The sequence below is a fragment of the Mus pahari genome, chromosome 19 (genome assembly GCF_900095145.1).
Source record: "Mus pahari chromosome 19, PAHARI_EIJ_v1.1, whole genome shotgun sequence".
Taxonomy (NCBI): domain Eukaryota; kingdom Metazoa; phylum Chordata; class Mammalia; order Rodentia; family Muridae; genus Mus; species Mus pahari.
This window is the reverse complement of record NC_034608.1, coordinates 62,185,706-62,200,825: the sequence shown is the minus strand read 5'-3', so window position 1 is coordinate 62,200,825 and position 15,120 is coordinate 62,185,706. Positions and strand designations below refer to the sequence as shown.

Sequence of the window (15,120 nt, the reverse complement as noted above, 5' to 3'; positions counted from 1 at the left end):
GGAGGAGGCGGAGGAGGAGGAGGAGGAAACTACCATTACCTCTTCAAAATAGAGTTGGCCTCTTAGAAAATATGCCATAGCATCCCCTCTTCTTATTCTTTCTTTCAGGAACTGCAATGCTGTATCCACCAAATTAGCGTGGCGGTAATAATCTGATTCAGAAAGGCAAAAACTGTGTTAACTATATGATGTGAGGGTTCTCTCGGGAAGCCACACATAACGTAGAATTCATTAGATGCACTTAATCTCAGTTTCTTTCCAACTTCTCGTTCCTAACGCTTAGCTCAGAGAAAGAACATAACCTAAACAGAATCATGATCACAGCACCAACACACACCTGGCATAATCAAGAAGTGTTAATTGCACTTGGATGAGCGTTCGCTGCCAGGTAGGGACTCCAATGCAGTCTCTGCATGCACTGGGCAAAGCGGTCTGTGAGTGAGTTAAATTCTTAGCCTGAGCCATATTAGGACTACTAATTAAATGAGCTGGCCATCTCCAGTTTAGTTTTTACAAGCTTACATTAAAAATAGCTTTCAATATCCATTTGAAGTAAAGCACAGCATTGCACTCTCTGAGGGAAGCAACATCTGGTGTCTCTCTTTTAGAACGAATCCTTAAGTGCTGGGGGTGAAAATGTAATCAGGCTTGAATTGTGAGACACCTCCTCCAGGGTCAGCTTGCTGCCTGAGGAAGAAGGTCACTAATCTCAGGAAAGCCAGAAAGGAGAGTAACATTGACCACCTCCTGGAAACCAGTGCTATGGGTTGGTTTTGTTTTGTTTTGTTTATTCTAAGCTAACATGGAATTTCATTAAAAAAATATTTTCCAATCAAGAATTAACTTCGGATTTATACCAGGCTTTTCCTTCTTCCATTGGAGGAATTTCTGTTGTTTAGCAGCATACTGAGATAGAGAGAAAGGGTTTTTGGGCAACTTCTCGCTGCTCAGCTTCATCCTGTTTCCACAATGTGGGTCCTGTAAGGAAGAACACATAGACGGTACAATTTCTCCTCCCGAAGCAGCAAGGGAGATTTCACTCGCCCTTGGAACCCAGCAGAGAAGCATCTGCCCCTCATCGCCTGGCCAAGGGACCAGGAGCTAGCAACAAATCCCGTCTGGCTAAGGATTCACACATGACAGGGGGAGGTCCTGCCATTCCCAACTGCTGCCACTCAGTGGCAACAGACTACACTGCTCACAGTAGCTGTTCCTGTCACCAAGGACTTTCCTGTTGCTCTTTAACTGAAACTGGCCAGAGTAATCCGTTTCAGATGAAAGGGTGTGTCTATTTTACCTGGGAATACACTGTGTTTTAGCTTTGTTGCTCAGTCTTCTCTTCCAGTCTGTACTGGATTGCCATGTTACCTGATGGACCACTGCTGCATGGTAAATCAGAGCCTTCATATAAAATGGAGGGGCCACCTCATTTGGGTTGAAGGAGTCCAGGTTGGCCTAAGCTGAGAGTAGTGAAGACAGCAAACTCTGTTGTTGCTATGCTTTTTTTTTTCTTTCTGTTTTGGTCTTTGACATTCTACTGTTTCAACATACTTCCACCAATCAGGAGCCAGCTCCCAGGCCAGGTCTCTCTGATTGGTGGTCTACAGAAGTTCTTAAGAGAAGCTTTGTGTGATTGGAAAGCTGCATTTACATACTTACAGGACACTATTTTAGGCGATACACTGCTTCATTGGATGAGAGTGGAACTCAAAAAAAAAGGAGACAGGGTTTACTAAGTCAGCAAAATAAAAAAAATAAAATAAAATAAAATCACTGAAATGTCTGTATGTGAGAGGAGTTAAGAGCTAATTTCTTTATCTGTATTTTGAAATAAAGGTTCTTAAAGTGTCCTTTCCTTGATATACAAAGTTAATGGGCCCAGCATGGTGGCTAAAAGTCTTTAATTCTGGCACTCAGGAGGTTAGCAGATATCTGCTAGTACAAGGCAGCCTGGTCGACATAGTGAGACCCTGTCCACAACCAGACAAAAAACAAAGTTGCTGGTTACTGGGTTGGAGAGATGATTCAGCAGTTAAGAGCACCAGGGTTTAGTTCCCAGCCCACCACAGGGCATCTCACAACTGTCTGTAATGCAGTTCCCGGGGATTGGATACCCTCTCTGACTTATTCAGTCACTAGACACAAGTGCCTAGTATAGTATACATGTACACACATGTATCTCTATAGTGTACACGAACACACATGCAGGCAAACCACTCATACACATAAAAATAAAAAGAAATTAATTTAAAAAAAACAAAAAACGCAGGGCTGGAGAGATGGCTCAGTGGTTAAGAGCAGTGGCTGCTCCGCCAGAGGTCCTGAGTTCAATTCCCAGCAACCACATGGTGGCTCACAACCATCTGTAATGGGATCTGATGCCCTCTTCTGGCATCTCTGAAGAGAGCAATGGTGTATTCATATACATAAAATAAATAAATAAATCTTTAAAAACAAAAACAAAAACAACAACAACAAGCCAAAGTGTTTCTAGAGGATCTGAACTTGGTTCCAGAGGATTTGAACTTGGTTCCCAGAAGCCACCTTGAGTGGGTCCCAACCACCTGTAGCTCCAGCTCTAGGGAGTGACCACCCACTTCTCGGCTTTGCTGGCATCCCTCACATGTGACATATATGCATGCAGACACACATACACATACTCATAAAAATAAATCTTTAAAAAGTAAAGTAATTGGATTATATATATTTCAAAATCTAAGTTTCCACTAAAGAATATAAAGTTCCCAATGAACAAAGCCACATGTGTAAGATATATAGAAGAAAGCAACCCAAATTTGACAGCCTACTGTCAACCACCACTTACAAACTACATGAAAAGATGTTATTTCTCTGAAGACATTAACATAATGTGCTACTATCTAAAAAAGGTTTAGATCAGTGGTTCTCAACCTTCCTAATGCGGTGACCCTTTAATACAGTTCCTCATGTTATAGTGACCCCCCAACCATAACATTATTTCATTGCTACTCCATAACTGTAGTTTTGATTACTGCTATGAATTGTAATGTGTCTGGCACATAAACCCAAGGGTTCATGGTACACGGATTGAGAACCACTGGATTAGAGAAACCTCGGAAAACTCAAGGAAGGGCATCAGATATGAAGCAAAGCATAAACAGCATTTAAACTCAAACAACACAAACCTCATTTAAACTCATGTTTTTTCTGTCTACAAAACTGCATGTAGTTTCTGTTCTTTTAACGACTTAAAAAGAAGTATTTCACAGGGTCTGAAAAAGAAAAAAAAAAAGAATTCACTCAGCTTTTACGAAATGTCAGGTTTTGGGTTTTGTTTTTTTGTTTTTGTTTTTGTTTTTTTTCTAGGTGCTATATAAGTACTAATTCCTATAATACTTGAGGAAATGGAGATCGTCATGAGCACTGTTGAATACAGGAGGAGATTGTCAGGGCAGAGAGCTGATGTGTCTAATTTCAAAGGGCTGGTTAGCAAGGGCACCCTACCCACCTATGTGTCATTTTGTTTTATCTCTTAAAACAAAAAGCGTAGCAAATGTCATTTTTAATGTGTTAGAAATGTGTGCCTTCCACTTTAAGAAGTTGGTCATTCTGAAAACACTGGCTCTGCCGTCTGTAGAAGTCAGTGCTACATCCTCTCACATTTGTCCCCTAGAACAGGACTGAAAACCTGTGCTGCAAACACATGCCCCTTGAAGGAGAAACAAAGGCATTGTCAAAGTGAGCCTGCTGCTTGCTTAGGGAATTTTCTCTGAACTCTTGGCCCCCTGTCCCATACTGTTCATTGCAGCTGTCTTTCTTACTTTTTTGACTTTAATCCATCTCTCTGAATTCTCTCATAATAGCTATCAATGTTCTCCCACCCCAAGGCCTGACCATGGTCCCTATAGTCACGAGGCTGTCTCTAGAAGAGCTGTTTTCCCAGGGGTCATTTCTGCTCTGACTTCTAGCAGGAAGGACTGCTAGAAGAGGGCAATTCAGATTTAGTACTTTATAAGATGAGGCGCCAGAACTTAGAAGAGATTTAAAATTTGAGATTATGTATTTATTCTGCCAAATTTTGACATTAAGCATAAAAATCACCAGAGGCTTACTAGCCGTGTGCCTTCTATGTTGTGAGCCTGGAACATCCGGTTATAGAAACTGGGCATTCGTTCATAGCATAATTGGAAAAGAATCCATGATTTGGAACTTTTTTTATAATATTTATTTATTTATTTATTTATTTATTTATTTATGTGTGTGTGTGTGTGTGTGTGTGTGTGTGTGTGTTCATGCATGAGTGCAGAGGGCAGAGAAGCTGTAGGAGGTCAGCTTTCCCCCACTTCTACCATGTGGGACCTGAGGTCAAACTCAGATGCTAAAGGCTTGGCACTAAGTGATCTTTCCCCTGAGCATCTCCATAGCCAGAACCTCGGACTTAGTGAGGAAGAGTGGGTGACACACATACATCATTCCCTTCTCGGGTCCTCTCTACCTCTTCCTATGCCTCTGAAGTCAGCTGCTCTGAATGCTAACTGACAACAGTTCACACCACCTCTTTCTATAGATTTATCCTTAGCAAGTCATGAGTCTGGCAGACAAACCACTTAGGTCATTGCCCTAGTAAAAGAGACAATCCATGTGGGGCACCCCTGCACTTTCTTGCTGATTGTAAGAAGAATGCAAAGTCCTGTCGTATTCTTCCTGGAGTCTTTCTCAGGCACGTGCTTTCAGTTAGTAACCATAAAGGAAAAGGCCATGTATCTACATAGCCAGAGAGCAGGCTTGCTTTCCTAACAGGCATTGAATTGCCCAAGCTTAAGATGCCTCTCATAATGCTGTCTTCTGGGTGTATCAGCATCCTAGGGGCCTTCTGGGTCACCTCCATGAAAACTGGGGAATAGGGTGGGCTGCAGAACTGGCTCAAATATCAGGCTGACACACCTGGGTGTGTCGTTTACAGTGAGCAACAAAGTCATTTGTCTCTGACCCAAGAGTCTGGTCTTCTGGCAGTATCCATGAGACAAACTAGTAACAGTCATGTATCAACTGAAAATATAATCTATTCGATACAAGTGAGAGAAAGAGAAAATCATTCTCACTGGAAACTCGACAACATTGATGCAGGAGTAAGTATCATTTTCTTTTCTTTCTAGAAAAGCCCATTTGTTTACTTAGAGTACTTTCTCTCATGCCCTTCTTTTGGGGAGTGGCAAGTGTACATCATTCTCTGAAATGAAAAGGAAAGATAGGAGTAAAGATGTCTATTACAACCCACTAGGCTACAGTAAGCATCCCCTGAGAGCCAAATCCAGTTTTCCTTTAATATTTTTTCCAATTTACCTTGTGTTCTGTGAACAATAAAACCGATGAAGATTATATATTCAAAATCTTGATAGTAATTACAAAAATAAGATTTGTATATTCTATCCATACTGTCTTTCTTCTTCATTTTTTTTTAAGATTTATTTATTTATTTATTTATTTACTTATTTATTTATTTATAGGCTTGCTCCAGTTGGCCCTGCTCACTCCGGATCAAGGATTTATTTATTATTTTTGTTTGTTTGTTTGGTTGTTTTTTTGTTTTTTTNTTTTCAAAACAGGGTTTCTCTGTGTAGCCCTGGCTGTCCTGGAACTCACTTTGTAGACCAGGCTGGCCTCGAACTTAGAAATCCCAAGTGCTGGGATTAAAGGCATGCACCACCACCGCCCGGCAGATTTATTTATTATTATACATAAGTACACTATAGTTGTCTCCAGATGCACCAGAAGGAGGCATCAGATCTCTTGTGAGCCACCATGTGGTTGCTGGGATTTGAACTCAGGACCTTCAGAAGAGGAGTCAGAGCTCTTACCCGCTAAGCCATCTCGCCAGCCCCTATTTATTTATTTATTTATTTATTTACTTACTTACTTATTTATTTATTTATTTTTGTGAGTACACTGTAGCTGTCTTCAGACACACCAGAAGCGGGCATTAGACCCCATTACAGATGGTTGTGAGCCACCATGTGGTTGCTGGGAATTGAACTCAGAACCTCTAGGAGAGCAATCAGTGCTCTTAACCACTGAGCAATCTCTCCAGCCCCTATCCTGTCTTTCATCCGAGCAGTTCCTGTTTGGAAACCTGTGTTGGCCAGTTATGGCTGCTAGGTCCTTTTAGGAGTTCAGTATTAGGTGTTGGAACAGGCACACTGAGCCCGAGGTATGTGTGCAAAAGCATGTCCCATACCAAAATTAACAGACACTTGAATGGCACTGTAGACAGAATTGGGTGGTTTCTCAGGGACAAGCGTTGTGTCTCTTAGAGGGGATGGGGGTCTCTTTGTGACCTGGTTTTGCCTCCAGGGTCAGTTGAGTAGGGTTGTATTTGAACAGAGTTCAAGGGAACAGCTCACTATTTGGAGGTAGTAGGCTATATCTGTGACAGTTCCTCCCAGACTGGCTATGTGAGGGTAGGTACCAGTGACTATGGTTTGTATGTCTAATTGTTTGTCTGAGGCAGCCCAAACCACTGAGTCAGGCTTCAAGCAGTCTGAGTCTGTCTGTTCCTCGGGGGAGTTTTGCTTTCTATTTTTAGCCCCCTTATTTTTGCCTTTTTACCCCAGGGATTAATCTTAGAGCCTCACCTATCAGGCAACTACTCTACCACTGCCCTTTTATCAGCTCTTTTCTTGGTGGATTTCATTCAACACCCAATGGTAAATATATACATATATATATATATATATATATATATATATATATATATATATATAATATATAATCACTTATGTTATAAGTGATTCTACATTCTATATTATATAGAGAATGTCTGCACGGAAAAGCTCAGGCTGTTGTTGTAGAAAGATGAATGCCTTTTGGAGATCAGGCAGTAAAGCACAGGAGTAAAGTTCCTTAGTATGGAAAATTGTTCTTTACCCTCCCAGCGTGGCAACAGCTGAGCACAGAAACAAAAGCCTGAAGCAGCGAAGTTTACACTGCTCTGTTGTCCCAGCTACGAGGAGGACCTCATCAAGCAGGGAAACTCAGCTGTCTGGAAAAAGAGAGAGTATAAGGTTGCTTGTCCCTGCCCCAGGTCCTTAGATCCTTCCCAGGTAACAGGAAGTTCCAGTTGTCCTTAGTCTTCTGGGGAAGGTGTGTCTTTCCCAGAGAAGTCACAGATTTAAATTTTAGAGCAAGGCAGAGAGGAGATGTTTTCTAGGAGGAAAAGGTGGCCTGTTTGAGACTGGGGTTGGGTGGGGTACGCTCCTGCTCTCACTGTTCCGGTTTCAATCTGAAATGTCCGGAGTCACTTCCATTGAGTACATGGATGAAATTCTCAAGAATTCCTGAGTCACACAATAAGCTGGTGGAAGGCTTGAGAAAGTTTCAAAGGTGGAAGAAATCAATTCTTCACTTTGGATCTTATCTTAGGTGTATTTTATTGCTGGCCATCCTCTCTGCACTCCCTCCCATCCCTACCTAGCCTACTTTTCCTGTAAAATTTTGAATCTTATAACCTCCCCCCCTCTCCAAGGAAAATGCAAGCATAAGATTGATCAAAGACTATAGGCTACAATATTTTTTTTTTTTTTAAATGCAGCTCATTACAAAAACAATTCTTTGTTTCTCGACTTTTCCCTGTCAAGCACTGTATCATTTGATCCTCAGGATTTTGTACAGTAAATTTTCAGGAAGGGTAGGCAGTAATGGAGTGAAGATTTGAATCTAACTATGTGCCTCTAAACAAATGATAGCCGCCAGTATGTAATGCTATGACTATGATGTAATTCTATAATAAAAAAAAAATAACTTTCGAAGTTCTAAATACTTGAGTGACTTTTTCCCCCAAGAATGTTCTACTTTTCAATTCCTTTGAGCAAGAAACAGAATTTCAAAAAGGTTTAAAAATGGCTAGATATAGGAAATTTCTGTGCATAACTGCAATGATTTTTTTTTTTGCAAAAAAAAAATTTCTTAGAAATACACACTGTCAATTATACTTGGATAGGATAATTTAATGATTAAAATGGTTTATTGCTAGTCCTATAGGTTCACGCTTCTAATCCCAGCATTCAGAAAGCAAGGGCAGGTGATCTCAAGGGATCTAAATATAGAGGAGCTGTCACAAAAAAGCAAAAACCAAGAACAAATAAACCAAAATCAGATTTATTAGATGATTTGGGAAATCATGTTAAAGGTTGGAAATCCAACTGCTTACTTTAAAACTGTCTATTATTTAAAGTGCCTAGAAGTTATACTGAGTACATACTTTGAGCAGACTTCTCCTTGTGTCACCCATTGCACTGCTTTTCATTTGGTTTAGCTATTATTTGACTACCAAGATCAGCATTTATTTTCCTCCTCTTGGACACAAAAGTTAATTTGAATGGAATGCTAATTTTCAACATATTTGAGTTTTTAATAAGAAAATGTTTCAAGTTAAGCAAATTGTATTTCAACTATATGAACATTTTATTTAAATTTTCACTGTGTGTGTGTGTGTATATATATATGTGAGCACACACACTGTGTACATGTGTTTAAAGATCAGAGGACAAGTTGCTTGAGCACTTTCTCTCCTATCATGTAGATCTCGAGGTTTGGACTCAGTTTGTTTGCTTGGTAGCAAGCACCTTTAGGAACTGAGCCACCTCACTGACCTTTTATGTCCTATGGATGAAAGAGATAGGATGTATTAAAACTGCAGTAGATGTCCTCTCATATATTAGTGGGACTGAGAGTTGGTTAAACAAGGAAAAAAGTAGAAATTAATCAAAAAATACAGAAGCACACCAGCTACATCTTAACTTACAACACATACAACTATTATACTCCACTGTTTTCACGTATGCTGAAACAGTTTAAGTAGCGGTGAGCCATGAGAATTTATAGTTGTCTCTTTCTTCTTTAAGTCATAGATTGATGGATGAATAGGTTGCTTTAAAAGAAGTATGACTTTTGAAATGCCCATGAAAACCCCTAGGGTAGAATGATGTTTCCCCATTATTTGCTTATTTGTGTGTGCATGTTCGTGTGGGTAGTTGCAAGTGTACATAAGTGCATGTGAGTGGTTTGAATGAGAATGGCCACATAGGCTCATATATTTGATTACTTGGTCCTCAGCTGGTTTCTTTCTCTCTCTCCTGAATAAAGATATACACTCACAGCTACTGCTCCAGAGCTATGCCTGTCTGCCTACTGCCATGCTTCCTGCCACGATGGTCATGGATTGTAACCTTTTGAAACTATAAGCCCCCATAAACTTTTTCTAAGTTGCCTTGGTCCTGTTGTTGCTACACAGCAATAGAAAAATAGGACAGTGTGTGTGTGAAGGGCAGAGGTCAGCCTTGGGTGTCTGCTTCAATTCTGTCTTAATTTTTTCTTTATTCTTGAGAATTTCATCCATGTATTCAACAGAAGTGATCATATTCAACTTCTTCCTAACCTCCCTCACATGTCCCCTCCCAACATCATGTCATCGTCTCCTTCTAAATAATACACTAAATCCAATTAGTGTTGTCTATATATGTGTGGGTGTGGGTCCATCTGCTGAATCATAGGAAACTTAATTAGGGGCTATACCATCAAAAGAAAAAAAAAGATTCCATCTTCGGTATTTATAAACTAATAGCTTGTCAACAAGGGGTGGGGCCTGAAGAGAACTCCCCCCCCCCCCAAATTTATATTGGAATATTGGTTGGCTTGATCTAGTGCAGCTAAGCCCAGCAGATGTGATTCCATGAGGTGATACCCATGCTCTGCTCGGAAATCAGCATCCACAGAACTCCTTGCCATCTTCCTGCTGATCCTATTTTCTAACACTTCTTTGCCACCATTCCCAGAGCCTTGGCAGAGGTGGTGGTAAGGAATAGGTAAAGAAGTCTTTTTATGGGTGAGCATTCTGTAAACTCCAAGAAGACTTCGGTTACTACAGGAAAACTGCAATTAAAGAAGTCTCCGAAACAGCATAAGCTATTGCCATTGCCAAAGTACGTGGTAAAACCCTCTTGCTGAAGACACCATACCCCATGGTTTCAGGGCAGAGAAACACCAATCTCAAAGTGACTGGGAAATTGCCTCCTGCAGAGGCAGAAGGTGCAGTGCAGTCTGCCGGGTGACAAATGACAAGAGAGCTTTTACCTAGTGCTGGACTCCACATATGACAATACCAACCTGGCCAAGCGACAAGTGCCCACTACTGCAACAGGGGCACAACTGTCATGGGGTAACTGCTTTCTGATTGGATTTGAAGCTGGCTCCTCAGAAGAGAATATCATATTTGGTACTGTAATCCTGGTCAAGAGCCCATAGATGGGGAAGTCATAGGTCTTAAGGTAGAATTCACAATTGTTATTTTTCTTGATGGCTAGGTTTTTAAATAGCCGTCTGTGTGTGTGTGTGTGTGTGTGTGTGTGTGTGTGTGTGTGTGTGTGTGGCAGGATCAGTCTGCAAGTCTCAGGGATTCTCCTATGTTCACCCCCTACAGCTTTGGAATGACAGGTGCAGGTAGCTGTTCTTGTTTGTTTTGTTATTAATGTGGGAGCTGAAGACTGAACTCAGGTTGGTATGCAAATTATATTACAATCTTATAAATGGTCAAATTATACACATATGAAAGAATTGTATTAAAATTAATTATCAGATTTGATTTGTACCTGTTTTATACACCTATATAACTAGAGTCAAATACAATTTTTTTCTTCTCAGGCAATGAGGAGCCATGAGTGAAAAAAGTATTGAGAAGCCCTGAAGCCCTGTTCTAGGGAACAGCCTAAGACTTTGGATCACCACAAGGAGCAGTGCGCCTTATTAAAGAAATATACTGGTTAGTGAAAATTAATGGGTGAGAATTTTGAGACTAGTTGGGAGAACTGTGACTATGATAAACTTGTTGTTCTTTAAAACCAGCTTCATACTGGTTCAGATAGCTTCTGTTACAACCATTGAAAAAGAATCCTCATTAAAACGGGAAACCAAATATTTAAATAAAACTTCCTTAGGAAACTAGGATTTACAGGAAGAAGCACAACATAGACTATTTTAAGCGACACAGTCTTCTGTGTCAAATGAATTACACATGTTATTTGATGTATAACCAGATGTTAATAGTTTTTTACCTTTATGTGTCCCGTTACCATTACCTTTACTACAGTCAGAAGTCAACAGGGTTCATTAACAGGAATTCAAACTTTGCGGTTATTACATTGTTATGAATTTTACCAGCAATGCCATGTTTGTTCTAAAATCTCAACCTAAATTATTGTTTCTTTTGGTCTGTTTCTCGGACTTTACTGACTTGTGCATGACCTTGAAGGCTTTGAGTAGTATGGGCCAAGTATCCTGGGAAGAGTCCGTTTGATCCTCAGGCTTAGCTGATGCTCTAATTTGAGTTCTGGGTTTTGATGAAGCCCTTCTCATGTCCTAGCGCAGGGGTTCCAGGGTTCGGCTGTCAGCATATCACATCACTAACATGAACTCACTTGGCTTTCTTCACTGTAATCTTTTGTTCTTTCCATATTCCTAATAACCGGAGTGCGGGCCACCCCCTTGGCAAACTCCTTGTATTTACTAGCTCTTGCCGGAACCGGGACGGGTTTCGGGACCTCAAGGGACGTGTGACAATGGGTGGCTGATTTCTCAGGAATTGCCACCCTGCTCACAAAGGCAGCACTGACTGATAATTCACTGAGTTTGGGAGAGCATCTCCTATGGGAAAGCCTCCGTCAGAGTCCCATCGCCCTCTAACGCCCCCGCTGAATCCCCTTCCAAAGCATCCTGCGGCGCGCGCGGCGGTGGAGGACGTGGGGCAGGAGGAAGCATCTTCGGGGCCAAGCTGGAGGCGGAGGACGCGGGGCCTGCGGGGGGTGGGTGGGTGTGGGCTACTTCTGCTTCCCTCTTTTCCGGGCTACGTGCGTGCTCTCAGACACAAACCCCTGCCCCGGCGACTGCGGCTTCTGCAGAGGGCTCAAAGGGCTTGACTCCACCCAGCGGTACGTGCCTAACTCGGCTCGCATCATGGCCGTCGCCAAAGCGCAAAGGCGAAGCCTTCCACCCTCTTCGCCCACAGCCTTCACTGCGCACGCGTACCGCGGCCGCCTGGGCTTCGCTCCCAACGGGGCGGACCCAGGGGGAGGTCGGCCTGGCCAATCAGCTGGCAGGCCGCTCAGCAGGCTCCGCCCCCCCTTTTGCTTGGGGTTCCTGGCCACACGTGTCAGTGTTTGGGTACGTGAGGCCGCTGCAGGGCTGGGGACACCGCACTGGGCAGAACCAGGCCGTGGGAACGCTCCCAGGCTTGGGAGCGGCGGGGAGGGGCCGCCGCCCTGCAGGTCCCCGAGAGATTTAAATTCTCCCGAACTGGGGCAGTCCCTTGCACTCTTACCGGCCAAGTGTCGCCTCTCTGCACTCCCGGGGACACTTGTCATCTGCTTTAAGTGGGCGATGCTGTTGCTTAGTTGCAACTTGGAGGTGAGACTCTCGCCCCTTTAAGTCCTGCAGGCTAGATCTCCCAGAGACGTCTGTCTTACAAGTCAAACCTTGTCAGATCTTGTTTTCTTTTTCTTTTCTTTTCCTTTTTTTCGTGGACGGGTGGATTTTCAGCTCAGAGGGCTCGAGCAGGACAGGACAGTGACAATCTGTTCTTTCCCTGCAGGAGGATGGCCTTAAGAGTTTGCTGGAGACAGGAGCATCAGTCAACGCACCCCCGGATCCCCACGAGCAGTCGCCTGCTCACCTAGCTGCAGGTGGCGGCCTTGCTTGCTTTCTTCTCTGGCAGCTGCAAACAGGCGCTGACCTCAACCAACAGGTAACTAGGTAACCGATTGTTGCTATGTACAACCCTCTCCTCCACCCAGTGTCTGCACGGACATTTCCTAGTTGCCAGTTTCAGTTGGTATAAACAGGCACATAGGAATTTCTAGGAGAAAAATACATACTGCAAGATGGTAACTTGGAACTTTTTTAGTATCCACATTAATAAAACAAAAATAAGCCATGGGATTACTTTTATTAATCCCAAATACTGTTTCATTATGTAATTATATCAGCAGTGATTGATGTCCTATTTTATTTTGCTCTCGTACCACAGTTTCCAATTCAGTGTTTATTTTACTTTTATGGCATAGCTCAATTAAGTCGAACCACATTTCAAGTGCTCTTTATCAATATTGGCTATCTATCACACTACAGTATCTACAGTACTTTTAAAAGTACTTACTATTTGTCCAAGTCCCAGCCAACCAGGAAATAGTATGTGGGAGACATGCCCACCATCAATCCTTCCAGTAGTCTTCCATCTTCATTTGAGTGTGACGAAATTTTTAATTGTAAACCTTTGGCGTCTATAGAACTCTATAGTGTGCTGGCATTCCCTTAATTTTTAGTGTGTGCAAATATGATGGCATATTTTTATTAATGGAGACTTTGTATTAGCACAGCAAGAGAACTTTATGAAAAAGACAATTAATGGACTAATCCAGTTGTTAAAAGGTAGTTTTCACTGGCTCCCTCAAATAGCTCATATTACATTGCCCACTGGCTTCTACAGAATGTTGGGGAGACCCTAATGTCTTGTCATACAGGATGTTTTGGGAGAAACTCCACTCCACAAGGCAGCAAAAGTTGGAAGCCTGGACTGCCTTAGCCTCCTCGTGGCCAGTGATGTCCAGATTGGGTGAGTCTGAAATCAGCCGTCTAAGGCTTTGTGGTTTCTTGGATTAAACTAACCATACTCCCAAAGGCTAATTATACATGATCTTAAAAATAATACTTGCCTAACTGGTAATATGGTGTTATCCTTCCAGTGATTGAATATTATCAAATAGAGTAAGTGGGAATAGATTTGCATCCAGGGGTGCAAGTCTTCATGGCAGATTCTACTACAGTTTTAGCTTAGGAAGACTCTTCCTCTAGAAGTTCTCATTGGCTATTGAACCATAGAGTTAAATACAGTGAATTTGAACACCAAATATTCTCATAGTCATTCAGATTCTTTCAATAGTGAAATATGATAATGGAATAAAAATACGATAGTATGTCCATGATATGCAGTGTGTTAATCACTGAGCATACAGTGAACAGAATTTAATTTCCCTGAGCTTTCTTTGGCCCATCCTGGTGTGATAGGCTTGTATGTTCTCGAGAGTGTGAGACCTCTTTTATCCTGTCCCCTGTGTTGATAATGTATTCCAATTTCCTTTAGTAGGACAATAATAAACAATAATTTTCACTTAACTCACTTTTTGTCTAATTTCAGCGTCTGCAATAAGAATGGGCAGACAGCTGAAGATCTTGCTTGGTCATGCGGCTTTCCAGAGTGTGCCAGGTTTCTAACAATGATTAAATGTATGCAGACAGCAAAGCCATCAGGTGAGCAACTGGAGTGTGACGCCCATGCTCCCGTGCTAAGACAGAAGCGGGGTTTCAGGACGATGGAGAGCAGAGTCATGAAGAGAAAGCGTTGGTGAGTGCCTTACAGCTGCGGCCTGCTTTTTATGTGTTGGCATTCTGATCTAAGGTCCAGTATATTTTTGTTTTTTAAAATTTTATCATTGGTTATGGTTACTGCTTACCAGCTTCTAGAGACCAAAGTTTGTCCTATATGGTGGGAATTTGGGGAGAGACCTTCATTTAAAAGTTTTTTAAGGTTGTGTGTTCTGTGTGTTCTGTCTGTTCTGTATGTACACACACTCATGTGCCTGTGTGTATGGAGGCCAGGAGAGGACCTGGGACCCCTTGGAACTGGGAGGCCAGGCCAGGCATGTGTAGTCTGTCTGTCTGGCTTGTTGGTTGGGAGCTGGGATACAAGCTCCAGTCCTCGCAATTATGCAGCAAGCACTCCTACCACTGGGCCATTTCTCAGGTCCCCTTAGAAATGTTTTTAGTCTCACCATGTTTGTTTGTTTTCTCCCCAAAACAGATGGCTTGTTGAGCAAGAGGAAAGAAGAGGCTTGAAGAAGCGCTTCACCTCAGACAGATCTACAAGCCATTGCTTTGGCTTATCATATGGCGAAACTCCTGAGGAGGAAAACTTTCTTCTAAGTGAAGAGAACATTCATGAATACATGTATTTACATGACTACAGTATTTTGGGTGTGCATGTTTTTTTACTTAACTTATTAAAAGAATATTCAAGGAATTAACATTTCTGTGCATTCT

The 15,120-nt window shown here is 42.0% G+C and overlaps 2 protein-coding genes across 4 annotated transcripts in view; one reads left to right on the top strand and one right to left on the bottom strand.

Annotated features, from left to right (window-relative positions):
• Window positions 1–12,717, bottom strand: part of Lrp2bp (LRP2 binding protein) — a 27,230-nt gene extending 14,513 nt beyond the window's left edge. Inside the window, exons 1-3 of one of the 2 annotated variants that reach the window (XM_021219123.1) lie at window positions 12,501–12,717; window positions 858–978; window positions 40–152 (exon numbers count right to left, since the gene is read on the bottom strand). In XM_021219123.1, coding sequence (XP_021074782.1) covers window positions 40–152; window positions 858–957 — 213 coding nt within the window. In that variant the 5' untranslated portion in view covers window positions 958–978; window positions 12,501–12,717. Of the gene's footprint in view, window positions 1–39; window positions 153–857; window positions 979–1,297; window positions 1,497–12,500 lie in introns of those variants that run through there. The other variant, XM_021219122.1, reaches the window with a different exon arrangement.
• On the top strand, window positions 12,204–15,100 carry Ankrd37 (ankyrin repeat domain 37). Of its 2 annotated transcripts, XM_021219124.1 has the most exons (5): window positions 12,204–12,432; window positions 12,617–12,769; window positions 13,545–13,636; window positions 14,219–14,425; window positions 14,882–15,100. In XM_021219124.1, coding segments are annotated over exons 1-5 (480 nt in total). In that variant the 5' UTR covers window positions 12,204–12,405; the 3' UTR covers window positions 14,883–15,100. The 2 variants fall into 2 exon arrangements, with proteins under 2 accessions (XP_021074783.1, XP_029387948.1); XM_029532088.1 differs by lacking the exon at window positions 14,882–15,100 and having other exon boundaries at window positions 12,224–12,432; window positions 14,219–14,619.
• Window positions 15,101–15,120: the final 20 nt, after the last annotated feature.

Bases quoted from the DNA above. Each gene is read 5' to 3' on its own strand.
- Ankrd37 (XM_029532088.1), top strand. From the start codon at position 12,406: ATGCTGTTGCTTAGTTGCAACTTGGAG. The intron at 12,770-13,544 runs GTAACTAGGTAA...CTTGTCATACAG, and splicing joins GCGCTGACCTCAACCAACAG to GATGTTTTGGGAGAAACTCC. The intron at 13,637-14,218 runs GTGAGTCTGAAA...GTCTAATTTCAG, and splicing joins GCCAGTGATGTCCAGATTGG to CGTCTGCAATAAGAATGGGC.